The sequence below is a fragment of the Stegostoma tigrinum genome, chromosome 30 (assembly GCF_030684315.1).
Source record: "Stegostoma tigrinum isolate sSteTig4 chromosome 30, sSteTig4.hap1, whole genome shotgun sequence".
Classification (NCBI taxonomy): Eukaryota; Metazoa; Chordata; class Chondrichthyes; order Orectolobiformes; family Stegostomatidae; genus Stegostoma; species Stegostoma tigrinum.
This window is the reverse complement of record NC_081383.1, coordinates 28,481,429-28,509,353: the sequence shown is the minus strand read 5'-3', so window position 1 is coordinate 28,509,353 and position 27,925 is coordinate 28,481,429. Positions and strand designations below refer to the sequence as shown.

General features: G+C 40.5%; 1 protein-coding gene across 2 annotated transcripts in view; it reads right to left on the bottom strand.

Moving 5' to 3' along the window:
* The window catches only part of wdr18 (WD repeat domain 18), a 156,760-nt gene that overhangs the window by 37,410 nt on the left and 91,425 nt on the right, over positions 1-27,925 (bottom strand). For both annotated transcript variants that reach the window (XM_048560188.2, XM_048560187.2), the window contains one exon: positions 23,660-23,784. In XM_048560188.2, the coding sequence (XP_048416145.1) occupies positions 23,660-23,784 (125 nt within the window). The remainder of the gene's footprint in view (positions 1-23,659; positions 23,785-27,925) is intronic.

Below are 27,925 nucleotides of genomic sequence, written 5' to 3'. Positions count from 1 at the left end.
CTTCCCATTCCAGGGAGCCAATTTCAGATGCTTACTATCCTGTGAGAAAAAAGGGGTTTCCCCTCATATTTTCTCTAATCTTTCTACCTTAAATCTATGACTCTGGTTACCGACCTTACAAGCGAGGTGAAATCAGTCTTTCCTACTTCCCTTATTTAGACTCCTGCATTTGTCATTGGGAAAATACTAAAATCTATTATAAGGAAGTAGTATCAGGAGATTTAGAAACATTTAATGTAATTAATGCAACGTAGTTTTGTGAAAGGGAAAATCATACTTCAGAAATTTGCTACAGTTCTTTAAAGGTATAACAAGCAGAGTTTAAAGAAGGGAAATAGCAGATGGGCTGTATTTGGATTTTCAGGAAGCATTCAATAAAGTACCAGATAAAAGGATATTGCACAAGAAGGGAGCTCACAATATTTAAGGTAATATATTGGCATGGTTTGAGGATTGGTTAACACATAGAAAACAGAAAGTTGAGATCAATGGTTTTTTTTCCCCCCAGATTGGAATGAAGCAATACTGGATGCTGCAAAGATCAGTTCTAGCATCTCAATTATGTATGATTGATATTAGTGAGATGAAGCAGAGTGTAATGCATCCAGATTTGCTAATGATACAAAATAGATGGGAAGGTATGTTGTGATGAGACATAGGGAATCTACAAGAGGATACAGGTAGGTAACCAAGTGTGCAACACTTTGGATTTTAATGTAGGGAAGTGTGAGATCACACACTTTGCTCAGAAGAATCAAATGACTGACTATTAATTAAATGGAAAAAGACTCCAACAAAGTGCAATGCAGAGGGCTCTGGGTGTTCTTATGCATGAAGCACAGAAAATTAGCATGGAAGTACAGCAACTAATTAAGAAGGCAAATGAATTTTTGGTCTTTATTATTAGAGAGTTGGGAGTTCAAAGGTAGGGAAGTCTTCTTACGTCCTGTACAACTGTACAGGGTGCTGGAGAGGGTGCATTTGGAATACTGTGCACAGTTTTGTTTCTTATATCTAAGAAAGGATAAATTGGCATTGGAGTCACTTCAAAAGAGATTCACGAAGCTGACTCCTGGGATGAAAATGCTGACTTTTCAGAATGGCTAAAACAGGTTGAGTCTTTATTTATCAGGGTTTAGAAGAATGAGGGGTGATCTTACTAAAATATGCATTTTGAGGGGGCCTGACAGGGTGGATGTTAAGATGTTTCCATTAATAGGGGAATCCCAACTAAATCAGGGGATACTCATTTAAAACAGAGATGGGAAGGATTTTTTTTTCCTGAGGTCAGTCAGGCAATGTTTGGAATTTTCTAATCCAGTGAGTTTGGAGACTATACCCTTGAAAATGTTTAAAGTGGTAGTAGATAGATTATTGAAATATTAAGGAGTTGAGAGCTATGAAAGGTGACATGACATGTAAGTTGAGGGATAGATCAGCCATGATCTTCTACAATGTTAGGACTGGCTTGACAGGGTAAATGGCTTATTCCTCTTCCTACTTCTTGTGTTGGGTTACTGTCTTTCAGATTGTCCAATAAAGCAAAAAACTTGTCTGCCTGATCACCTAGGCAAGCTAATTTCTATTCAAAGAATACAGGAGTTTGCCTGGTGTTCTGCCATATATTTAAACCTCATTGAATACCAGCAGCAGAGTTTATCTGGCTACTTATCTCACATTGCTTTGATAGTTTTGCCGTGTGCAAGTGACCTATAATTATATACTAAATTCCAAAATAATTAAAGGATTGCACATGTTGTGGATATCTTGAGGGCTCAAAATGCAATATTATCAAAAAGTAAGTAGAAGTAAACTGAAACACAGAATCAAATTGTATTGAAATAGAAAAGCAATCGCAGACAGTAAAGCGTAATAGCAGGAATAAATTTGTTATGTATTAAATTACTCATACGAATACAAAACTGACTGTCTTGAAGTCAAAGCCTACAAAGTCAATACACAAATCATTGCTTAAACACTCTTTGCAATCTTCAAGTAGACTGTGCCATTCTGTGAATTTGTCGCCTTCCCTATTTTGTGACAATGATGTGCAATTTGCTTAGAATGCTGTGGGCTTACTAGCACCTCTCCGCACCTTGTCAGAATAATAAAATGTCTGATACCGAATGCATTACAAGAAAATGCAATCTCGTGTCAGAATAAATAGTCCCTCTACATTATGTTGTACAACAAATAAACTATTTCCGTTCCTTGCTCCCAGCCACGAATTGATAGGGCACTTGAGAATACACCAGACATTTCTTATGGGGCAATTCCTCAGAATTGAAGCCAGTAAATTCTAAACGTTTGTTCGTGTTAAGTTTAAGTTCCTACGTAAAAATGCAAACATATTTGACCTCATGTATCATGACAAGAATCGACATCATTCTTGCAATTCTTTGTATGGCGAACTCCTGAATTTAGCTTGGGAGCACAAGTGATACAGGGGAAAAGAAAAATGGAGTGCAAATTAGTAAGACTCATCCCTCTGAACTACTATCCGGTGATCGCTGATCTATGTCAGTTCTAGATACCCACCACTCTCTAGGTGGGAAAATAAACTCTTCAATTTCCTCTAAACCACCTACAGAAATCTATGACTTCCATTATAAACCTCTCAGGCAAGTGGAATAGGACCATCATATTCATTCTATCCAAGCTACTCAATTTTTATACATTTCAATTTGGTAGGTCCCATACCCTTGTCTGCTCCAAAGGAAAGAACTCCAGCCTATCCAACTTTTCCTTGTAACTAAAATTGTCTATTACAGAGAACATTCTTACAAATCCCCTGTACTATATAGTCTTTTTACTGCAATTACATTTTTCCTAAAGTTGGTGACTAAAACAGCATGCAGTACACCAGCTGTGACCTAAACAGTGTTTTGTGTCGTTCAATAAAATTCTCCAGCTCTTATAACATATCTTTATTAACAGGGCACGCATCTCTTAGAGATGATGGGAACTGCAGATGCTGGAGAATCTAAGATAACAAAGTGTGAAGCTGGATGAACACAGCAGGCCAAGCAGCACCTTAGGAGCAGAAAAGCTGACGTTTCGGGCCTAGACCTTGAAGGGCCCTGCAGAGGTACACCTTGAGAGCCATCTGTTCCTCTACTCTTCTTAGTGATGTTTACCTTGCTATTTATCTCCAAATGCACGTGCCATACTTCAAGATTGAACTTCATTTGTCACTGTTTTGTCGACATGACTAGCCGAACGTTATCATGATGCAGTCTATAAATTTCCAATTATGAAACATTTGGAAATTTTCGAATTGGCTGCTAACTTCTTGATCGCAGCCCGACATTCAAGTCAATTATTGATATATACTAGAGAAAGGAAAAGACTTAGTACTAAGCTCTACAAAACACTAATGAAAATAGCTTTTCAGTCACAAAAACGCCCATTACAGCCTTTCTCCTTACCTCCGAGCTAATCCTGGTTCCAATTCGCCACTTTTCCTTGGAATACTGCAGCTTTCTCTTTCACAACTAGTGAATCATATGTGGCCTTATCAAAGTCTATATAGAATGCATCAAATAGAAAAACAATGCCAACTGGAACACATTTATTTATATTTAACAAGGCTAATTCTCAAAGCTGAATGAGGATGATTTTAGGTTGGCTAGTTTGCTACTTACTCTGTAAGAGGAAACATTTCTCTGCAAAGGGCAGCATTGTTTGTATCTCTTGGCAAGTGTAGGAGTTTCCATGCTAAAATCATCCTCATTCAGCTTTGAGAATTAGCCTCGTTAAATATAAATAAATGTGTTTAGGTTGGCATTGTTTTTCTGTTTGATGCATTCTAATTAGACTTTGCATGCTAAATGAGTTAGATTTAAACAGATCTGGCACTCAAGGGGAGCTGTGGGCCACGAGCAGCATCAGAATTATATTCCAACACAATCTGCAAACTCATGGCCCACTATATCACCTATTCCATGGCCATCAAGCCAGGGAATCAACCCTGGTTCAACAAAGAATGTTGAAGGGCATGCCAGGTGCAGCACAAGGTAGACGTAAAAATGAAACAAAAAGTGCTGGAGGAAGCCAAAAAACTTGGAAACGAAAAGTTAACATTTTGAGTCTAGTTACCCTCTATCAGTTCTCAGTAACCCACGCATTGACACTCAGTTTGGATTCTGCAGTCATTCAGCTCCTTATCTTATTACAGCCTCAGTATAAATAAGGACAAAAGATCTAAATTCTAGAGGGAGGTGACAATGACTGTGCTTGACATAGTGGCTGCAGGAGATTGTGCACAATTTAGAACAGCCCTGGCAAAATTGGGATCAATGGGAATCTGGAAAACGGTTTTTTTGATTGGAGTCCCTACCTAGCACAAAGGGAAATGGCTAAAAATGATATGAAACTATCCATGAGCAAATGCAGCAAGATTCAGATACTGAAACTGTCTGTTCAAATGCTGCAGGACCTGGACGATATCCATGCCTGTAGGGACAAGTGGCAAATAAAATTTGTGCCACACAAGTACGAAGCTATAACCATCTCCAACAAGACAGAACCTAATCATCATCTCCTAACATTCAAATAGTATTACTTACACTAAATGCTCCATTACAGCAGCCTGGGGGTTACCCATGACCAGAAACTAAACTGGACTAGCCATATGACTTCTGAAGAAGGGTTTCTGAATGATTTCTGAAGAAGGGTTCTGACCCAAAACATCAACTTTTCTGGTCCTCTGATGCTGCCTGGCCTGCTTTGATCCTCCAGTTCTATACGGTGTTATCTTCAACTCCAGCATCTGCATTTCTTGCTATCTCCAGCCTTATGACTACTGTACTACAAGAACAGGTAAGAAGTTAGGAATCCTGCAATTAGTAGCTCCTCCCAACTGGTACCCATCCAGAAGGGCAAGTCAGGGCTGCATTGGAATTCTCTCCACTTGCCTGGATTAGTGATGCTCCAACAACACTTTAGAAGACTGACACCAACCAGGGCAAAGCAGCCGACTTGATTGGTGTCACATCCACAAACATTCACTCTCTTCTTGTCAATGCATAGTAGCAGCAATGTGTATTATCTACAAGTGCACTGCAGAAATTTTGTGAGGCTCCTTACATAGCACTTGCCAAATTCATGACCACTACTATCTAAAAAAACAAGGACGGCATATACATGGAAACACCACCATCTGTAAGTTCTCCTCCAATTCACTCACCATCTTGACTTGAAAATATATCAGTATTCCTCTACAATCGCTGAGACATAATCCTGAAACTCTTTCCCTAACAGGCTGAGGTGTACCTGCACCAAATGGATTGCTGCAGTTCAAGAAGACAATGCATCACCATTTTCTTCCCCTCTCTCCCTATTTATTTCAGAATCCTCTCCCCATCCACCTTTTCTGATGAAGGGTCTAGGCCCAAAATGTCAGCTTTTGTGCTCCTAAGATGCTGCTTGGCCTGCTGTGTTCATCCAGCCCCACACTTTGTTATCTTGGATCCTCCAGGTTCTGCTGTTCCCATTATCTCGCATCATCACTTTTGCAAGCGCAAACTGCGATGGGTAGTAAATATTGGCTTAGACAGCGAAGCCCACATTTGATGAGGAGTAAAAGAAAATAACAAAAAGCTGCTGCTAATGCTGTCAGATAAGCTTAACAGGTTAATTAACACAACAGTGCAAATGCAATTCAAGCACAGCTAGACCAAACAGTGTAAATATTTGGCAGCTCAGCTTTTCCAAGAAGAATACAAATCTATTTAATCCTTTCAAAGTTACCAATACAAAATGAGTATTCGCATCAATTTGGATGGGTAACTGCTCCAAGTATATACCTCACGTGCAACAAATTGGTACTGCATGTACAATAGCATAGGCAAAAGATACAGGTGAAGAAACATTGTAGAAGTGGTACAACTATTGAATAAGAGAAGGGATAAATGGATATCCAAAAAGGCCAGAATTATGCATAAAAACAGAAAATGCTGAAACCTTTGGCTTGGTGTTCCTACACTGACTGTCCTCTTTGAATTTAATCTACTGAAATAAATGGATCTTTGATGCAGCCAGCTGACTACCAAACTCCACTCCAGTGTTGTGTGTTTCAGTTTTCATGATAGGACTAATCAATCACATCTAGAGACAGATTTGCCTTTTATGAACAAGAAGTAACACATTAAAATGAAAGCCAAACTTCAAAGTAAGTACAGAAATAGGCTAGAGAAGCCACCCACCCAGGAATGAAGCTTCCAAGGTCAGTAAAGATTGATATAGAATGTTAAAAGAACAAAAGATTCAGACATTGATGGATGAACTGATGCTTCAGAACAGAAGCAACATAAAGTGTTGAACGGATTTTAATTAAAACATTAGACCACCACTGAAACAGTCAACATTTTCAATTTAGCTCTCTCTAGGTTTTAGTGGCATTTAGTGAAAAGCCTGAAGGATGGAATGTAAGACATCCCAGATCTGCAGCTACCACTCTAAGACAGACTTTTGTTTTGGTTTTCTTCTCATTTAAAAAGTCGCAGAGTATTTTCTAATTAGTGACTGATATTCTGATAGAGTTCAGAAATCAGAGGAACTTAATAGATGTTTTTTCAGGTTGGGTCTAATAAAAGAAAAAAAACAAACAGGTAACTATAGGTCATTTAGCTTCTGTCATGAGGAAACTATTAGAGTTTTATCAAAGATGCGATTGCACAGCATTTAGAAATACAAAATATAACCAAACAGAGTCAGCAAGGGCTTCATAAAGGGGAAATCATACCTAACACGTTTATTAGCATTTGTTTGTGGAGGTAACTAGCAGAGTAATAAACAGGAATCAGTAAATGTAATATATTTGAAATTACAAAGGACATTTGATAAGATACTGCACATTAGGCTACTTAATAAATTCAGAGCTTATGGTATTGGGGATGGAGTATTAGCATAGATACAGGAACGGCTAACTAATAGAAGACTTGAGAAAAAAAAATCATGATTTCAGGATGGCAAAATGCAACTGCAGGAGTGCCATTGGGATCAGTACAGGTGCCACGATTTTTTATAATATATGCTAATGACTTGGATGAGGAAAATGAACGTACTAAAGACCACTTTGCTGATGACACAAGCACAAAGGCAAGTGGTGAAAATGGCACAAAGAGTCTATAGAAGAATTTAGGTATGTTTATGTGAATCAAGAAAAACTCGGCAGATAGAATATGATGTAGCAAAACATGAGGTTATGCACTTTGGCAGGAAGAATTTAGGAGTGAGTACGATATAAATGGAAAGCAACACTGCAAAAAGCTGCAGCACAGAGGTATTTGGGGGCCCACTTCCATTAATCAAACTGACTCTAGCATCCACATTTAGCGGGTAAGAGGGAAGACAGATAGACTGTTGGCCATCATTTCAAAGGGAATTCAGTAGAAAAATAGTGAAGTCTTGCTGAGTCGAAACATGGCACTAATCAGATCACACCTAGAATACCAAGAACTGTTTCAGAACCCTTATCCATGGAATGATATATTGGCATTGGTGGCAGCCCAGAGAAGGTTCACTAGTGAACCCAGACATTGAGAGATTTTCTTATGAGGAAAGGCTGAACAGGTTAGGCATGTTAATATTGGAGTTTAGAAGAATTAAAGGAGATTTTATTGAAGGACATGAGATTTTTAGCTGTAGATGGCAGACAGCCAGGTTATTTTCCTTCAGGCAGAATTGTCAAGTGTAACCTCCTCCTGATGAACCTATGCAGACTCATCCCTATTTTACTAAGCACTTCCAAGTACTCTGGAATCTCATTCTTAATAATAGTCTCTAAAATCTTACCAACAAAAGTAGTCAGGCTAACCTATCTAAATTGCCCTTCTACTTCTTTCCCTTCTTAAACATTATGTTAGCCATTTTTTAGGTCTCTGGGGTCCTCCCTGACTCCAGTGATTCCTGAAAAATCACCAATACCTCCACAATCTCCTCAGCTGTCTCCTTCAGAACCCTGGGGCATAGTCCATTCAATGTGATGATTTATCCACTTTCAGACCTTTCAGCTTTTCGTTAATGACAGCCACTACTCATCTCCGCACCCGACTCTTCTAAAGTTCTGGGATGCTGCTGGTGTCTTCCACTGTGAAAGCTGATGCAAAGTACCTATTCAGTTCCTCTGTCATTTCTTTGTTCCATATTACTCCTTCTGTAGCAGTCCAATGTTCATTCTTGCCTCTGTCTTCCTTTTCATACATCTTTTTAAAAACAACCCTTGCAATCTTCTACTGCACGACGAGCTAGCTTACCCTCATAGTTCATCTTGTCCCTTTTATTACATTTTTAGGTTTCCTCTGCAGGCTTTTAAAAGCTTCCCAATCATCTTTATCACACTGTCCCTCAACAATGGAGATGCCAAGTTACTGTAATATTTTGTTAGCATTAGGACAAAGTAATGAAAATCTACAAATAGGATCATGAGATCATAGAATCTGTTAAATGAAAGCATGTTACAGCCTAGATTTAATATCCAATCCAAATGACTGCAATTCTTATAATGCAATGCTCCTATGGTATTGCATTGAAGCGTCAGTTTTGATTATCTGATCCATTTCCAGTAACATGTCAAATCAATTATTTTTCAAATAAATTCATCAATCCTACATTTGGAGTGAGAAAAATCAAACTGGATTTGCATGACAATCTATTAGAATGCGTCCTTTATGAAAACTGAAAGCATGTTATAAACTGAAGGGTAGTTTGCCATGGTGTATTGAATTGGTTTGTTTTAAAACTTATTCATTCATGAGGTGTGGGCATTGCTGGCTAGGCCAGCATTTATTGCACATCCCTAATAACCCAGAGGGCTGAGAGTCTGAGGTCACACCAGGTAAGGATGTCAGCTTCCTTCCCCAAAAGACATCAGCAAACCAGATGGGTTCTTCCAACAATCATAAATGCCTCGTGGTCATCATTAGAATCATAATTCCAGATTTTTATTGAACTCAAATTCCATCATCTGCCATGGTGGGATGCAAACTTAGTTCCCCGGGACAGCTGGGTCTCTGGATTTACAGTCCAACAATACCACCACTCGGTCATCACCTTCCCATAACCACTGACACCAGGTTGGTCTCAATGCAGCACTCTCTATCAACTTCAGTACTTTTCAATACTGGGGAGACTGGAAAAAAAGACGAGTACATCTGAGAAACTTCGCTCCAGCATAAACTGCTTGTTCTGAAGAAAAGTCACTGGGCTCAAAACATTAACTGTGCTTTCTCTACACAGATGTTGCCTGGTCTCCAGAGTTTTCCCAGCAATTACTGTTTTGGTTCAGATTTCCAGCATCTGCAGTTCTTTGGTTTATATCTTACCACTTATTAAATGTGTGTTTTGAAGCTGGTGCCAGATTCATTTCTGTTATTTAGTTTTAAAACTCAAAAAGGGGTAGAAAAAATCTCTCTAAAATCCCAGTTAAATAAGCACACAACAGTGAAAAGAAAATTGTAAAACTAATGATGCAGATAAAACAGCTCACCAACACCTTCTCAAGGGCAATTTGGGAAGCACTCTCGATGCCAGTCTAGCCAGTGATGCCCACATGCCATGAATGAATTTTAATAAACCTCTTTAGGAGTCAAATTGAACAGAAAAATAAAAATGTCCTAATCTTAACCAAAATGTGTCACTATGGAGTTCATGTTCTGCATGGTCAGTCAACTGAGAATTGGGATTTAGTGTTATAGGTATGCAAAGATAATAAACAATAATTAAACAGGGTTAACATTTTACAATTTGCAATCCAATGTAATGAAAGTAATATAGCAGTTTGGTGTCATTTTACTTCCAACCACAATAACAGTGCGTCTTAAAGCTATTGGTTTGTAGGTAGGTCATAAATGGAGAGATTAATGAAGTACAAGGTGAGTTTGTGTGACTGGGGTGCACTGCAGTTGCTGAAATGAACTTGTGTTTACTGTTAACATGGAGTGAAGGGTAATGGAAATTAATGATGGGATCTATGCATGGATCAGAGTTGTTCTGTGGAAGAACGTCAGAACCTTCTGCATCTACTAGCATCTGGGAATTCTACAACAAACATAATTATTCTCCACAGACTTGATGATTGGGATTTGGTTTTATAAGAATGCAAAGATAATAAGCAATCATAGGTTAAACAGGGAAGTTTTGATAGGGTCAGAGATAATGGGAACTGCAGATGCTGGAGATTCCAAGATAATAAAATGTGAGGCTGGATGAACACAGCAGGCCAAGCAGCATCTCAGGAGCACAAAAGCTGACGTTTCGGGCCTAGACCCTTCATCAGAGAGGGTCTAGGCCCGAAACGTCAGCTTTTGTGCTCCTGAGATGCTGCTTGGCCTGCTGTGTTCATCCAGCCTCACATTTTATTATCTTAAGTTTTGATAGGGATCTGGATTGGGTCTGGCAGAGTTTCTCTTCAGAGGGCTGGTGTGGACTTGTCGAGCCGAGTGGCCTGTTTCCACACTGTAGGGATTCTACAAAAGCTTCTATGAAAACGTAATATTTTCAATCAGGAACTTCAGTTTATTTTGTCAAAATGAGATAAATAAAATGGTCTTCCACAGGATCCCTGCTTTGAGCAGTTTATGAAGGTTTTTTTCCCCAAAATGAATTGAAGCAGAAAATCAACAGCTTCAATTAAAAATGGGAAATTTTTCCAGTCCAATTCATTACACTTCACTGGAAAACTTGAGAAGACTTACTCCAGACTTGAAAATGCAACAATGCTACTGATAAAGTTAACTTACACAAAGTGTGAAAACTAATCATTTCAAGTTGAATTTCCTAACTGTACGATATTAGCATAATGCGCAAGGTGTATAATAGGCAAGGTATATGAACTTCGAGCTTTGGTTAGTACCTCATAGTTTTCATGGTTGAGCTGCTTGTCCAAGTGTAGGTGGATAGTCTACATACAAAGACAAAACTACTCTGCTGTCCAGCATAGGACTTGTGGGAAGACTGATCTGAATTTTGTTGAAAAAGGAACAGTGAAGCTAACAATGCAAAGAGCGATTGTTGTAAATCCAACAATTTCTAGCAATTGCACGTGTTGTTTTCCTTTCTCCATTCACAGGATGTAGGGGTCACTGGCCGGGCCAGCATTTATTGCCCATCCCTAATTGCCCAGACAGCAATTAAGAGTCAACCACATGGCTGTGGGTCTGGAGTGACACGTAGGCCAGGCTAGGTAAGGATGGCAGTTTCCTTCCCTAAAGGACATTAGTGAACCAGATGGCTTTTTCTGACAATCGACAATGGATTCACAGTCATCAGATTCTTAATTCCAGATATTTATGGATATTTATTAATTCCAGATATTTACCATGGTGGGATTCAAACCCAGGTCCCCAGAATGTTGCCTGGGTCTCTGGATTAAGAGTCCACAAAAATACCACGAGGCCATCAGCTCCACTGAGTCCACAAACCAAAAACAGAAATTGCTGGAGAGACTCAGCAAGTCTGTCAGGATCAGTGGAAAGAAGGCAAGGTAACTTTTCAATTCCAGTGACCCCTCTTTAGAATTTATAGCAGCTAAGAAAAGGTAATACAAAACACTGAGGTAACAAAGTGTGGAGCTGGATGAACACAGCAGGCCAAGCAGCATCTCAGGAGCACAAAAGCTGACGTTTTGGGCCTAGACCCTTCATCAGAGAGGGGGATGGGGAGAGGGAACTGGAATAAATAGGGAGAGAGGGGGAGGCAGACCGAAGATGGAGAGAAAACAAGATAGGTAGAGAGGAGAGTAGAGGTGAGGAGGTAGAGAGGGGATACGTCAGTCCAGGGAAGACGGACAGGTCAAGGAGGCGGGATGAGGGGGTAGGTAGGAAATGGAGGTGCGGCTAGAGGTGGGCGGAAGGGATGGGTGAGAGGAAGAACAGGTTAGGGAGGCAGAGACAGGCTGGGCTGGTTTTGGGATATCGTGGGGGGGAGGGGACGAGCTGGGCTGGTTGTGTGATGCAGTGGGGGGGAAGGGAAGAACTGGGCTGGTTTTGGGATGTAGTGGGGGAAGGGGAAATTTTGAAGCTTGTGAAGTCCACATTGATACCATTGGGCTGCAGGGTTCCCAAGCAGAATATGAGTTGCTGTTCCTGCAACCTTTGGGTGGCATCATTGTGGCACTGCAGGAGGCCCATGATGGACATGTCGTCTGAGGAATGGGAGGGGGGAGTTGAAATGTTTTGCGACTGGGAGGTGCAGTTGTTTGTTGCGAACCGAGCGGAGGTGTTCTGCAAAGCGGTCCCCAAGCCTCCGCTTGGTTTCCCCAATGTAGAGGAAGCCACACCGGGTGCAATGGATACAATATACCACATTGGCAGATGTGCAAGTGAACATCTGCTTGATAATGGAAGGTCATCTTGGGGCCTGGGATAGGGGTGAGGGAGGAGGTGTGGGGGGCAAGTGTAGCACTTCCTGCGGTTGCAGGGGAAGGTGCCGGGTGTGGTGGGGTTGGAGGGGAGTGTGGAGCTGACAAGGGAGTCGCGGAGAGAGTGGTCTCTCCGGAAGGCAGACAAGGGTGGGGATGGAAAAATGTCTTGGGTGGTGGGGTCGGATAGTAGATGGCGGAAGTGTCGGAGAATGATACGTTGTATCCGGAGGTCGGTGGGGTGGTATGTAAGAACGAGGGGGATCCTCTGGGGGTGGTTGTGGCGGGGATGGGGTGTGAGGGGTGTGTTGCGGGAAATGCGGGAGACACGATTAAGGGCGTTCTCGACCACTGCGGGGGGATAGTTGCGATCCTTGAAGAACGTGGACATCTGGGATGTGCGGGAGTGGAATGCCTCATCCTGGGAGCAGATGCAGTGGAGGCAGAGGAATTGGGAATAGGGGATGGAATTTTTGCAGGAGGGTGGGGGCGAGGAGGTGTATTCTAGGTAGCTGTGGGAGTCAGTGGGCTTGAAATGGACATCAGTTTCTAGCTGGTTACCTGAGATGGAGACTGAGAGGTCCAGGAAGGTGAGGGATGTGTTGGAGATGGTTCAGGTGAACTTGAGGTTGGGGTGGAAGGTGTTGGTAAAGTGGATGAACTGTTCAAGCTCCTCTGGGGAGCAAGAGGCGGCTCCGATACAGTCATCAATGTAACGGAGGAAAAGGTGGGGTTTGGGGGCCTGTGTCGTAGTGGAAGAGGGACGGTTCCACGTAACCTACAAAGAGGCAGGCAGAGCTTGGGCCCACGCGGGTACCCCTGGCCACCCCCTTTGTCTGTAGGAAGTGGGAGCATTATCATTCTCCAACACTTCCGCCATCTACAATCCGACCCCACCACCCAAGACATTTTTCCATCCCCACCCTTGTCTGCCTTCCGGAGAGACCACTCTCTCCGCGACTCCCTTGTCCGCTCCACACCCGGCACCTTCCCCTGCAACCGCAGGAAGTGCTACACTTGCCCCCCACACCTCCTCCCTCACCCCTATCCCAGGCCCCAAGATGACCTTCCATTATCAAGCAGATGTTCACCTGCACATCTGCCAATGTGGTATATTGTATCCATTGCACCCGGTGTGGCTTCCTCTACATTGGGGAAACCAAGCGGAGGCTTGGGGACCGCTTTGCAGAACACCTCCGCTCGGTTCGCAACAAACAACTGCACCTCCCAGTCGCGAAACATTTCAACTCCCCCTCCCATTCCTCAGACGACATGTCCATCATGGGCCTCCTGCAGTGCCACAATGATGCCACCCAAAGGTTGCAGGAACAGCAATTCATATTCTGCTTGGGAACCCTGCAGCCCAATGGTATCAATGTGGACTTCTCAAGCTTCAAAATCTCCCCTTCCCCCACTGCATCCCAAAACCAGCCCAGCTCTTCCCCTCCCCCTACTGTATCCCAAAACCAGCCCAGCCTGTCTCTGCTTCCCTAACCTGTTCTTCCTCTCACCCATCCCTTCCTCCCACCTCTAGCCGCACCTCCATTTCCTACCTACCACCTCATCCTGCCTCCTTGACCTGTCCATCTTCCCTGGACTGACGTATCCCCTCCCTACCTCCTCACCTATACTCTCCTCTCCACCTATCTTCTTTTCTCTCCATCTTCGGCCCGCCTCCCCTTCTCTCCCTATTTATTCCAGAACCCTCTCCGATGCAGGATCTAGGCCCGAAACGTCAGTTTTTGTGCTCCTGAGATGCTGCTTGGCGTGCTGTGTTCATCCAGCTCCACACTTTGTTATCTTGGATTCTCCAGCATCTGCAGTTCCCATTATCACTGATATAAAACACTGAAGAGGGTGGGAAGGGTGTGTGAGAAGCGGATTTGCAGGGGAAGGAAGGAGTGAGCAGATAGGCAGAGATGGAGCCCAGAGAGAGACCAACCGACAGTTCGGCAGACAAAAAAGTGGATGACAGTATGTCAGAAAGAAAGACAAGCTGATGACAGGAACCATAAGTGGGTGAAAATGGATTTGCTGTGCTAACAGCAGCCAATGTTTCCATGCAGTATGTCTCTGTGACTCTATATCATGCAGGGCCTGGGGTGTGAAGGCAGGGATAAAGACTCCAACTCTGCCTATCTGCTCAGTTCCTCCCACAACATCTTGTACTTTTCAATTAGATCACTGCTTATTTGTCCACACTTTAGAGAATATTTGCCCGTTCTACTCAATTTAGCCTCAGGTAAATGACAACCTTCAAGAAGCAGTACATTTAGGAAATAAGTGTAACTTCCTTAAAATGTCTGGGCCATCCACAGTTGCTTATTAATAAATTTTGAAAAGGACTTCTAAGGGTTCGCAAAAATGTAAAAAGGACCAAGTGCAGTTTTCTTCAACAAGAGGAAAAACTGGTCCATGTGACTAATGACCTTGACCGGGAAGTGGCTCTAAGAAAGAAGGTAGAATATGGCACCTTCTTGCAACTCACCCCTAATGATATTTGTTATTATTCTTAAAAACAAACCACTAAGAATATGTTATTTTCCTCCAACACCCCATAAGACAGTGAGAACACTCAAAGTTTTAAGATAAATATGGATAATACTGCTTCTCAGGTAAAAGTGCTAAACTGAGGGAAAGCTAATTAGAACAGCATAAGGCAGGCACTGGAAAAATTAGATTGGGGTGACTGTTTGAGTATCAATCCACATTTGACATGGGGGCATCTTTTAAAGGCCAGCTGACCAAAGTTCAGGACCAGCATGTTCCTGTGAGGATGAAAGATATGGGTGATAGGATTCAGGAATCCAGGATGATGAGATATTGAAAGTTGAGACAAAAAGAAAAAGGAAGCATATGTAACATTTAGAAAACTTAAATATGACAAAGCCCTCAAGGAAAATAAAGGAAGCAGGAAACTACTTAATCAAGGAGTTAAGAAGGCTAGAGGAGGCTATGAAATGTCCTTGGCAAGAAGTAAAGAGAATCTCAAGGTATTTTAGAAGTATATTAGGAGCGAGAGGGTAGCTTGGGAAAGGGTAGGTCCACTCCAGGACAAAGGGGGAAATTTATACGTTGAGACAGAGAAAGTGGGTGAGGTCCTTAAAAAGTACTTTGCATTAGTATTCAACAAGGAGTAGGATATGGACAATGGTAAGACTAGGAAATAGTTTCTTGATATTCTAGGGCATGTTGCTTTTGAGGAGGAGCAAGTGTTGGGTGTCTTGAAAAACATTAAGGTAAATAAGACCCCAGGGCCTGATGGGATCTATCCTAGGGTCTTAAGGATACAAGGTAGGAGATTGTTAGGGCCTTGACAGAGAGCTTGGTATCCTCTTTAGTTACAGGCAAAGTCCCAGAAGACTGGATAATAGTCAATGCTGTTTCTTTGTTTAAGCAGGGCCATGGGGAAAATCTAGGAAATTTTAAGACAGTGAGTCTTACATCAGTGATCAGGAAATTATTATCTTCCTTCAACTGCCCATAAGATTCTTAGGTACAGGATTTACTTCCATCTGAAAAAGAAGGGACTAACTAGGGATAGTCAGCATAGTTGTCTGTTCAAAAAGTCCTGTCTCACAAATCTGATTGACATTTTTGAGAAAGTGATGAAGATAACTGATGAAGGTAGGACACTGGATGTCGTCTACATGGACTTCACTAAAGCATGTGACAAGTTCCCATGTGGTAGGTTGGTCCAGAAGATGAAGTCAAATGGGATACATAGTCAGTTGGTAAACTGGACATAAAATTGGCTTGGTCATAGAAGAAAGTGGCTAGTCGCAAAGGAATATTATTCTGACGAGAGATCTGAGACCAGTGGTGTTCCACAAGAATCAGTGCTGGGACCTCTGTTGTTTGCAATAAATACAAATTACTTGGATGAAAATGTAGGTGGGTCTGATGAGTAAATTTGCAGATGATACAAAAATTGGTGGAATTGTGAGCAAAATTGTCAAAGCATACAGGAGGATATAGGTCAATTACAAAGGTGAATGAAGAAATGTCAGATGGAGTTTAAACCGGACACATTTAAGGTGATGCATTTTGGGAGGTCAAATGCAACAGGAAACGCAAGTCCATAGCTCCCTGAAAGTGGTAACGTAAGTGAATAGGGTGGTAAAGGAGTCATACAGTATGCTAGCCTTCATCATTTGAGGCACAGAGTATAAAAGTCGACAAGTCATATCGCAGCTGTATAAACTGTTATTCAGGCCACATTTGAAGAAGTATTGTGTGTTCTGGTCTGTGTGAGGCAAGTTGTTTTTTTACACAAAGGATGACAGGTGCGTAGAATGTTGTATGAGAGGAGATTGTGAAGCAGATACAATATTAATGTTTAAGTCGCACAAGTGAACAGACAAGGAATAGAGAGATATGGACCATGTGCAGACAGATGGGATTAGTTTAGAATTACATCAGGATTGGCGCAGACATGATGGGGCTGTTTTGTTATATTCTGAATGGTGTGTAGGGGCAGGGACGCCTGAGCAGAGATGTATGTAGCAGAACAGTTAGAGATAGCTGTTAATAAAGCACACAGTATTCTAGGCTTCATAGGTAGCGGCATAGGGTACAAAATCAAGGGTTATGATGAGCTTAAATATGACACTGGTTTGACTTTAGTTGTAGGACTGTGTACAATTCTGGGCACTATAAGGAAGTTGTGAACACACTGGAAGAAGTACAGAAGAGATTTAAAAGAATGGTTCCTAGGATGAAACACGCAGTCATGAGAAACAGTTGGAGAAGTTGGGACTGTTTTTCTTGGCAAGGAGAATGCTAGGTAGAGATTTGATACAAGTTTTCAAAATCAGGATGGATTTGGACAGTAGGGAAGAACTATTCTCACCTGTGAATGAACTGAAACCAGAGGGGAAATTTAAAGAGCTTTGCAAAAACAACAAATGCAAAGTGAGACAAAAGATTTTCACCTGGTGAGTAGTTAGGGGATGGAATGCACTGCCTGGAAATTTTATGGAGGCAGGCTCAACTGAGGCACTGAAGGGAGCATTGAATGATTAGTTAAATAGATACAGGACAACACAGAAAGTAAAGGAGATTGGCATTAAGTTAAGAGATAATGGGAACTGCAGATGCTGGAGAATTCCAAGATAATAAAATGTGAGGCTGGATGAACACAGCAGGCCAAGCAGCATCTCAGGAGCACAAAAACTGACGTTTCGGAGGGTCTAGGCCCGAAACGTCAGCTTTTGTGCTCCTGAGATGCTGCTTGGCCTGCTGTGTTCATCCAGCCTCACATTTTATTATCTTGGCATTAAGTTAAAATGCTCAGAAAGTCATCACAGACATAATGGGCTGTATGCCCTCCTTCTGTACCATAAAAACACTGACGCCATCAAATTAGCACTGATGGTGAGGAGCTAGAATAAAATAATCAATAAGGTTAGTGAATTTCAGAAATCCAAATATGAAAAAATATAAAAATTATTTTCTTTGCAAAAGTCTTCAGTGCTTTATTAAAATCTGCGCTGACAGAACTGTAGACCAATAGTTGCAATTCCGAAGGTGGACTCTATGCAGCACTTTTTCTTTGCTTTGCTGAATTTCCAATTGCGAATGCAATGTGTTTCATGGGTGCTTGTCAGGTACTGATCACTTTAACAAATCGCTGATTCATTGAGAGCCTACGCAGAGAGTATTTAAGCTATTTATTTGTGTAGAACATTGTTGTTAAGCTTGGAACCAACTTGCTTACACAGGTTGACACGCAGTCACTTTCAGCTAATGTCATGTTTTAGTGACCAGAAGGACAAGTGATTACAGAATGTTTTTTTCCCTTTGCCACACTTCACTAAACTAGGGGATGGCTAAGGAACTACAGCACCTCGATCCTTCTCAATTGGTTAAATTGGCAGCGACCTTGGAAGTATCAGAGTTTCCTGATCTGACTGGCACAACTTCATACTGAGTTCATTTAATCACAGGCAATCACAAAGGAATTTGTTTTCACAGGGTATTTGATCCACATCAGAAAAACAAAATGGAAGTGATGAAATCTCAATAATAAGACAAACATGGTGGTCAGGAAATACAGGATCTGTAAAAGGCCAATTAGAGGAAATTTAGAAAATAGTTAAGATCATAGCTGCTGAGCTTCTCTTTCTGCCCAATAAGAAATCGTACATTACCTCCCCATCCTTCCAAACAATCTCAAACTCTTATTTTTCCCTCTCCCATCTTGTTTAACTCATTTAACCACATGCTATTAAGTAACATAATCCTATCTATGCCTGGGCTTTTTCCACAACAATATCCAATTAGGAACAAGAAGGCATCGACATTTTACTGCTTTTTCTGACAAATTATTACATATTTGTCGGGTTTTTTTTGCTTTTTCCATGAAATCTGACATATCATCATACCTGCACATTTAGCTTTACACATCACATGGACGTATGAAATTAACAAAGGGTCAAAAACAGACCAACCACAAACTGAACAATTGAGGTGCACGAATTTCAGGGCCCAAAGTAAATTCAGAAAAGCATCTTATTCCCAATGTATAAGTGAACCTGTCTAACAGAGGTCATAAAAATTAAGTGAAACAAAATTACCCATTTAGTAATTAGTGATAAATCATCATTGCCTTGTAAGGTTGAACTGACAAAACTCAAATCCTCTGATCAGCAAGCAGCTATAAAATACAATGTTCAACCCTTATAAGCTTTGTTACATATCAGATAGTTGAAGAAAATCATCCCCAGAAAAAAAAGCCTCTGAAGGGATGCATTTAATCATTCAGCCAATAGATTACTGATTAATTTAACACAATCTTCAAATTACATTATTCTTTCTATCGTTATCGCTGAAATTACACTTCATTTTCTCAGTTCTGAATTCAATGAAAGTATCTGTGATAAGAAAAGAACTGTCACCTGGAAGCTAATCATTTCGTCAAAGTTAAATTAGATGTCTCATCTCTGAAGAAAAAAATATTGTATTCAAAATGCAGTAGAGCAATCTGTATAAAACTATACCCTTGGGAGCCACGGGGAAGTTAGGAAAAATAAGCGTGAAGGCTTTTATAATTCTTTTTCATTAATTTCCACACTCTCCTGAAGGTGCTCAATGTTCTACGCTATGAACTCCAGGCTCTTTAGCTATCATCCAATCCATTCTTCAATTCCCTTTCTTTATCTGTGAGTCAAACTGGTACTGGTCAGCTATTAACTGTAATTAACTAGGCAGGTCCAGCCCCGTCCTGAAATACTATTTATATGGAAGCACATTTTAGGAAGAGTCATCAGATTCTAATCAGGAGTGCAAACTGTTTATCTTCTCACTAGCCCTGAGGGGAATGTCAGTTCACAATTTCCATTGTGCAACTTAATGTCAAAACTGTATTTCACCAATGGGTTAATTTGTCTTTCACAAATAGTGGATTGGAAAAAGGTCTGTAAAACTCTGCAAGAGAGTATATATTTTTCTTCTTTGGGACAAACTAAAATGGAAGTTGGACTGCCATATAACAAACATCAGTAGAGTTTAGCAACTTAAGAATTAAATGTTGCTTATTTTTGAGCTAGGAATGTAGGAACAAGAATAGATCATTCAGCCCTTCAAGCGTGTTCAATAAGAATGGCTTATCTCTGGCTTAACTCCAAATATCTGTCTTTGAACCATATTCCTTAATATTTTTGTTTAACAAAAGTTAATGAAAGATTTAAAATGAACAACCGATCCAGCATCCATTGTCATTTGTGGAAGACATTTACAAATATCTACCACCTTTTGTGTGTAGAGTGCTTCCTAATATCTCTGAACGGTCTGGCCCTCATTTTTGTAAACCAACACTAATCCATCCAAGGCCAAAATATCTCTCCTAAGGTACAGTGCACAGATCTGCTCAAGTACTCCAAGTGGGGTCTAAGTAGGGCTTTGTATAACCGCAATAAAACGTCTGCATCCTCTAGCTAAAATGACCAGCATTCCATTAGCTTTCTTAATTTTCCTCTTCATGACATTTTAAGGGCCTGTGCACCTGAACCCCAAGTCCCTTTGGACATCAAATGTATTTAACTTCATACCAGCTAGAAAGTATCCTCATCTCACCTTTCTCAATCCAAAATGGATAACCTTGCACTTGCTTACACTGAGTTCCATCTGCCACTTCTGCCTGTTCACTTAGTCTGTCAGTATCCCTTTGTAATTTTTTTCCAACATCGACACCGTCTACAACTTTGTGTCAACAGCAAATTTGGATATATGACTTCCGTTGTCATTATCCAAGTTGTTAATAAATCATGTAAGTAATTGAGGCCCTAACACAGATCCTTGAGGGAGACTACTAGTTTACATCCTGCTATTTTAACTACCCATTCATTATACTTACTTTGCCATCTGCCACTCAACCAATTTCCCAGCCATGTCTGTAATTTTCCCTCAATTACATGGACCTCCATTATACTAAACTGTCTCTTACATGGATTGTATCAAATGCCTTCTGGAAGTCCACATAAACAACAACCATAGATGTTCCCCTGTCCACCACTTTAGTCACCTCTTCAAAAAATTCACTGGGATTTGTCAGGCATGGCCTACCTTTCACGAATCCATGTTAGTTCTTCCTTATTAACTGAAAAATTTCAAGGTATTCAGGTATCTAATACTGATTATAGACTGCAACAGATATTAAGCTAATTTGTCTGTAATTCCCTGGTTTTCCTCTTCTGCCCTTCTTAAAAAAGCAGAGCAATATGTGCGATATTCTTTCAAGAAATCAACAATGTGAGGGGGTGAATTTGAAACTGCGTGGTACCGAGTTTCTTCTGAGTTAGGGAAATATTGTCTCATGACAGCCTTCTGATTGGTCACAGGGTTGCAGGATTGAGAATCATTACAGAGAGTCCTTCCCAACGCCTCAAGTGTTGTATCACTGAAGCTTACGCATCTCAGGTGCTAATTAGCCTTTCAAGTTATTTCACTAATAACTCTACAGAGTCCACAAATTATGTAGCAATGCAGCACAATCCAAACCCCTGTCACAATTTCGTCATTTATTCTGCAAATGAGTGCCAGTTAAAAATGTAACAAGTCATCTGGAATTATGCAGCTACTGGTTAAAACGTGAATGAAAATGTTGTCCTATTTTTCTATCATTATCTGAAATTAAGCAGGGGATTAATGACATTAAATGAACATTGAAAGCAGGAATGATTGGGAGCATACCATGCTTGGATTAAGTTCTGCAGAGAATTACAAAATGAATGACTACATAACATTACTAAGGAATTGGTTTGCATTAAGATAGCTAGAACTGCAAATTTGTCTGTAAGGATAGTCAGAGACAAAAGGAACCCTAATGAAATCTCTGCAAAAACTAGTATTCTTCCTTTCTAATTCAATGGCATCTTGTAAATTTTGACATTTGGAAACCAAAGCTCCTACCGTCATATCAATTGCCTCCATTGTGTGCCAATGTGTCACTTTTAACAGGAGAAAACTAACCACACTCCCTCAATGTAAAGCTAAAATTATAAGTTTGTTTATTGGTTACATAAGGTAGATAGACTATGAAGGCCTGCAGAATGGAACAAACAGCAGTTTTCCCTGGAAGGTTTTTTTTCAGATTTTCTTGGTAAGCCACAACTGAGTATCGCTGAGGAAAGACACAATGGCCAGACACACTGTAGACTGGAGTTGAGACTTGGGACCATGCAGAACTCCCAACACAGCTAATTCTGAGGAAAATGTCTGGCAAACTGAATGTTCTAATGGACAAATCTCCTGCTTCTCGAACCCCTGCCAAACCTCCTTAAATTCGAGTATCCTGAAGATTCTGATTCGCTTAAGCTTAATAGCTTTGTGGATAAAGATAAGAGAATTAAAATCCTCCCCCAACTCCTGGGTAAACAACTTTTGTTTCTTGATTCACTACCACCACCCTCTCTTCTCCATTCCAGTTATAACTCATCAGCCTGGACCCGATTCCTTACTGACAACAACTCCTACCCTGAGCACACTTGATCTGACAACGCAAACTACCACTCCTTCCCACCCTGCGTGAACCCGACAACCATCTGTCACGTCAGGCAATCCGTGAATTTCCTGCTAACTCACACTACCCTAAGCATTCTACTCTGAAGTTTCATTCAGTTACCTGGTACAGTAGCCTCTCACCAACCTGACACTACCCATTTCAGCCACTTAGCAGTCTATCCCCACACCTACCACCTGTCACCCTATGCTATCATTATCTCTCAAAATTATCTTTCCTCGGCAACCATCAAAGTAGCTTTGGAGCCTTTAAACAATTTAACTCCTGAAATATGGCAGTAAATAACGTCAATAAGGGGCATGTCTTGGCTTGCAAGACTGGTCCTGCACTGAGCAGGTTTCTTCCCATTTCAGTCTGACGAATGAATTTCCAATGGGCCAGACTCAGAACTCTGGCTGAAATAATCATTGTCAGATAAGTGGGTAGTCTTAAAGAAGATTATTATTGGTTGAATCTGTTCTGTGCTATTTGGATAATCTAGGGCATATTGTTAAAATTTCTTTGTGTCTTGCATTGATCAGGATATTTGCAAAAATACTAATGTACAGTATAGAAATTTGGTCCTCTTTTACATTGATAGTATTGAGAATGTCTTGATGAGGGCAAGATGAAGAGGTTCATCTTAGTTCAAAACATATCTTAGGTCAACAGTACCCTATCACTGTCACAAGTTGTAATGCAAATAATAATCACAAAGACTGAAAATTTAAAAATAAAAGGAATTTCCTGTTGTCAAAGTACTCACTAAAGAACTCAATAAATTGTACTTTCAAAGAGGCTGTCACCAGGAGTGCAACTAGCTCATATTGGTACAATGCCACTGCATTTCCAGACAACTAAATTAAATCAGAATTCAGAATTAACTTTCTTTTAAGCATTTCAACTGTTAAATTTCATCTCACCTCAACCCGTAACTACTTCTGTTTGCTTGCTTGCCAGCGCATGTTTATGCCATGAGTTTCAGGATTGATTTTATTATCTAATTATATGCATTAGAGTGGCATGAATGAGATTTTTAACTGAGTGAATTTTTAAAATAATGAAATAAACTCCTTAGCTGCTAACTCATGAGATCTGCCTGGCTTGTTTCTTCATTGCTTTACACATGGTCAAAAACATACTGAATTGAAAAAGCATAATTTTTAAAAATTCAAACTTTGATATACCAACATCAGGAGTGAAAGGAGATTGATTTATTCACCTCTCTGGACTTGGCTGCAACAATAGGAAACTTTCAATTATGCTCGAGCGTGTCAATTTAATAAACATAGCCTCACCTTTATGACTGATCGTTCTCAGGCACTGCTTGCTTTGAATGTCCCACAGTCTCACAGTCTCATCATGCGATCCTGAAATTAGCAAAGTTCCATCCATGGAGACCGACAGACAAGTCACCTGATTTCTAAGAAACAACATTTCCATTAAGTTCAATTCAGAGGACTAGAAGTTATAAATAATTTTCCATTGTCTTAAGCCATGAATTACTTCCCCCTTTCTCCTACTCTTGGTAATAGATACAAACGTATGATTTATGAGTGAAAGTAGACGATTCAGTCCTTCGAGCCTGCTCTGGCATTCAAATGGATCACAGCTAATCTGACTGTCATATCAAATCGGCATCCCTGCCCACCCTTGATAACTTCTGTCTCCTCGCTTAACATCTACCCTGGCCTTAAAAAAAATTCAAGGGCTCTACTTCCAACATCTTTTCAGGAAGGAAGTCCCAAAGACTCTCAACCCTCAAAGTCACATTTCTATTTTAGATGGGTGACCCTTAACTTTTAAACAGGAATGCCTAGCTCCAGCTTCTCCCATTACAGGAAACAAGTTCCCCAAGTCTATAATGCAAATACTCTGGAATTTTATATGTTTCAATCAAGTAACCTTGTATGCTTCTAAACTCCAGCATACACAAAGCTAGCTTGTCAAATCCTTCCGCATGGGACAATCTGTTCACCCGAAGCCTCATTTCAGATATCGGTCTAGTAAAGCCCTTAACTGCATTAAACTCATTTACATTCCTCCTTAAATAATGTGACCAATACTGGGCACAGTGCTCCTTTGCAGATTCTCCTTATCAAATGCCTTTTAATCAGTAATGGGTTGAAAGGTAATGGAGAGCAGGCAGAAACATAGAGCTGATGCAGAGATTAGATCAGCCGTGATTATTTCAAACGGCAGAACAGGTTCAAGGGGCTGAATTGTCCATTCCTGCTCCCAGTTCTTATGGTCTTATTTGGATGGAAGTAAGAAATAAAAAGGAAAATATGACACTCATAGGATTAGACCATCTACAGAAGCTAAACGGTGAGATAGAAATAAATCAGGAGAGGGGATGTAACAAAGACAGAGTTAAGTGACTTTAATCTTTATGCAGATTGGAATAGTTAGATAGGCAGAGGGCGCATTTAGGAAGAGCACAGAAAGTGAATTCAGAGCAGTTTCCTAAAACAATATGCTGCAGATCCAACTAGGGACCGGGCTGTTTTGGATCTGGCGATGGTAATGAGGCATATGTAATAAAAGATGCCAAAATAACAAGATTCCCGAGTGAACAATAGTCATAACATGGTAGAATTTAGTACTATAAAAGGATGTCAAGGATAAAGCAGATCATTTAGAAATACAAATCAGAGTCAGCATAGCTTCTTGAAAAGGAAATCATACCTAACAAATTGATTAGAATTCTCTGAGCTGCTAACAAGCAGGATAGATAAAGGGAAGGTTGTGGGTGTAACATATTTGGATTTTCAGAAGGTTTTTGATAAGATACCATAATTATTAAGGGTCCATGATGTTGCCGGTAAATATACTAACATGGATAAAAGGATTGGCTAGTTAACAGAAGACAAAGGTGAGGTAAGAGGGCATTTTCAGGATGATTATCTGTAACTAATGTGCCAAAGGGACTACTATTATTTACATTATATATTAATGTCTTTGCTATAGTCCATTCAGTCTCCTCATCCAACTTTGGGGATGACATAAAAATAGGTGGCAAGGTAAACTTGAGTACTGGGGGGTTTTGCTAAAGCTGTTGAGGCACTAGTCAGTCCACAGATGAAATAGTGAGGAATTCTGGGCTCCCTATCTCAGGAAAGCTCTATTGGCATTGAGGCCATCCAGTGAGGTTCACTAGGCTGACACCATGTATGGACGGTCTGTCTTATTGGGAGATGCTGTGTACACTGGGCCTATACTCTTTGGAATTTAGAAGAATGAGAGGCGTACTAATTGAAACATGCAAAAGATTCTCAGGGGACTTGTTAGGGTAAATTTGGAAAAGTTGTTTCTTCTTGTAGGAGAGTTTGGGTCCAGAGGGCGTAATCTTAGAAGAAGGGGTCACCATTTAAGACAAAGATGAAGAGGAATTTCTTCTCTTAGACAGTTTTGAATCTATGAAATTCTTTATTGCAGAAGGCTGTTGAGATTGGATCATTAAGGCTGAGATAGGCAGATTTTTTAACCAGTAAAGAAATCAAGGGTTAAAGGGAAAAGGCAAGAAGTCACTGAATGACAACAGACTCAATGGACTGAATGGCTTACTTCTGCTACTGTATCTTATGGTCTGCCTGTCACTTCTGCCTACATGGACCATAATGACTGGATTCTCATCTCTCACTGCAAGTGACTCTGCAGCCCTGAACCTCGGCACCAGGAAATCAACACAGCCATCCGAACAGCTGCCAGATCCCCTCACTATACTGACCCCTACAATCATAACATTGTTTCTTATGTCTCATTCTTATGCAAATTGGTTCCATCAGCGCTAACCACCGTCACCCAAACGACTATTTTAATACGAGCGAGAGAAAAACTGCAAGTGAGACGTTATCGTGCCGTGAAGGGAAGCACAGTAGACGCCAATACTCATGCAGATAATAGAAGTGAATCTCCCAGATAATCTCCTCCTTCACTGGGTTCTCAGATCCGGTGAGTTCCCTGCTTCTGTTTCAGGCAAGAACAATCAACAAACTCAGTGCTGACAACAAAGGTTGATTTGTGGAAAGAGGGCAGTGTGAGGAATAAACATGGGTCCAAATTTTCAACACACTCCCCTAATGTAAAAATGGCACTGCAGACTGCAAGTTTAGAAAGCACATGAATTTTAATTTTACTGATTTGAGTGGTGATAAAAAAGAGCAAAGCCAGTATCCAATCTAAACAGCAAGCAGAAAATCTCTGACTGAGTGGGTTGTGCAAAGGGATGGGGAATGGAAGAGGAAGCAGAGGGCTACAAAAAAAAAGTTCATAGAAACTTAAGGGTGCAGGACACAACTGAAAAGAGAAGGGGGCAGAAAGAAAACAAATTTAAAGATCTTTTAAAAGTGAGCTGAAGGCCAAGGTTACTGAAGATGTAGACATTCATTTTTTTAGAAATGAGATTATATCGATACAGGCTAAAATAAATACTTGCATCTCATTGGCCCATAGACTTGGCAAATCTGCAATACTTTAGCTGCACCAGTTAATGGCAAGTACAACAGAATTAATGTGTTACATATGACAACTGCACAGCAGTGGAGATAAGGAGTAATTAACATAACATTGTACCAGACGTTCTCATTAAATCTCTTAAGACATAACAAGACTGTGTATTTAGGTCAGTTATTGGACAGGTGATTGGACAGTACTGCTGACGCCCCAAATCCAGTGAAACTACAGCATTGCACTTTATGGAGAAAAGGTTACTGAAGTGATTTCATTTTAGATATTAATGAATACTAGTACAACAGTTGTTCTTTAATTTTTCTTGTTTGATTCCTCAGGTAAAGGGGTTGTTTTATGAAGAAAGGTTGAACAAATGCTATAATCAATAGACATTTAGACCAACAAGAGGTTACTTTTTCATCTCATAGAGGAATCTAAATCTAGCAGTCCAGTTTTAAAAATAAGTGGTCTCCCAGTTAAGATGGGGATTTAAAGGCATTTCTACTCTGAAGATCATTAGTTTGTGAAATTTTCTTCCCTAAAAAGTATTGGAGGCTGGATCATCGAGTATTTTTGAAGCTGAGTTGGTCAGACTTTGACTGACAAGGGAATTAAGGAACAGGAGGGAGAGGAGACATGAAGAAAATAAACTTAATGTCACAATAAGATGGGCCATGGCAGGGCAGGCTTGAGGAGCCAAATGATCTAAACCAGCTCCCATCTCTTCTGACTCTATTCTTAAATTAACATGACTAGAATCGGCGTGGTTCAGTTGTTTGCATTCTAACCATGATTCATAAAGTTTTGGGTTAGGCCCATTTCAGAACCTGAAAGTAATCTACAGTGACATACTAATGTAGCACTGATAATTGCAATACCAGAGATTTTATCATTCACAGGAGACACTGAACAAGGCCAGTCTGACTTCTTAGATGTTTCTGGCGGATGTGGCATGACCAATTAAAAGCAATAACAAGTTGACTCATTGTCAAGTGAACAACCCTCCTCAATCAAAGTCAATAACTCATTTCTTACTATGTGCAAAATGCATTGTGTTTGTCTACATATTTTTTGCACTTCAAACTCACAATGTAAGAGGATGAGATGAAAAG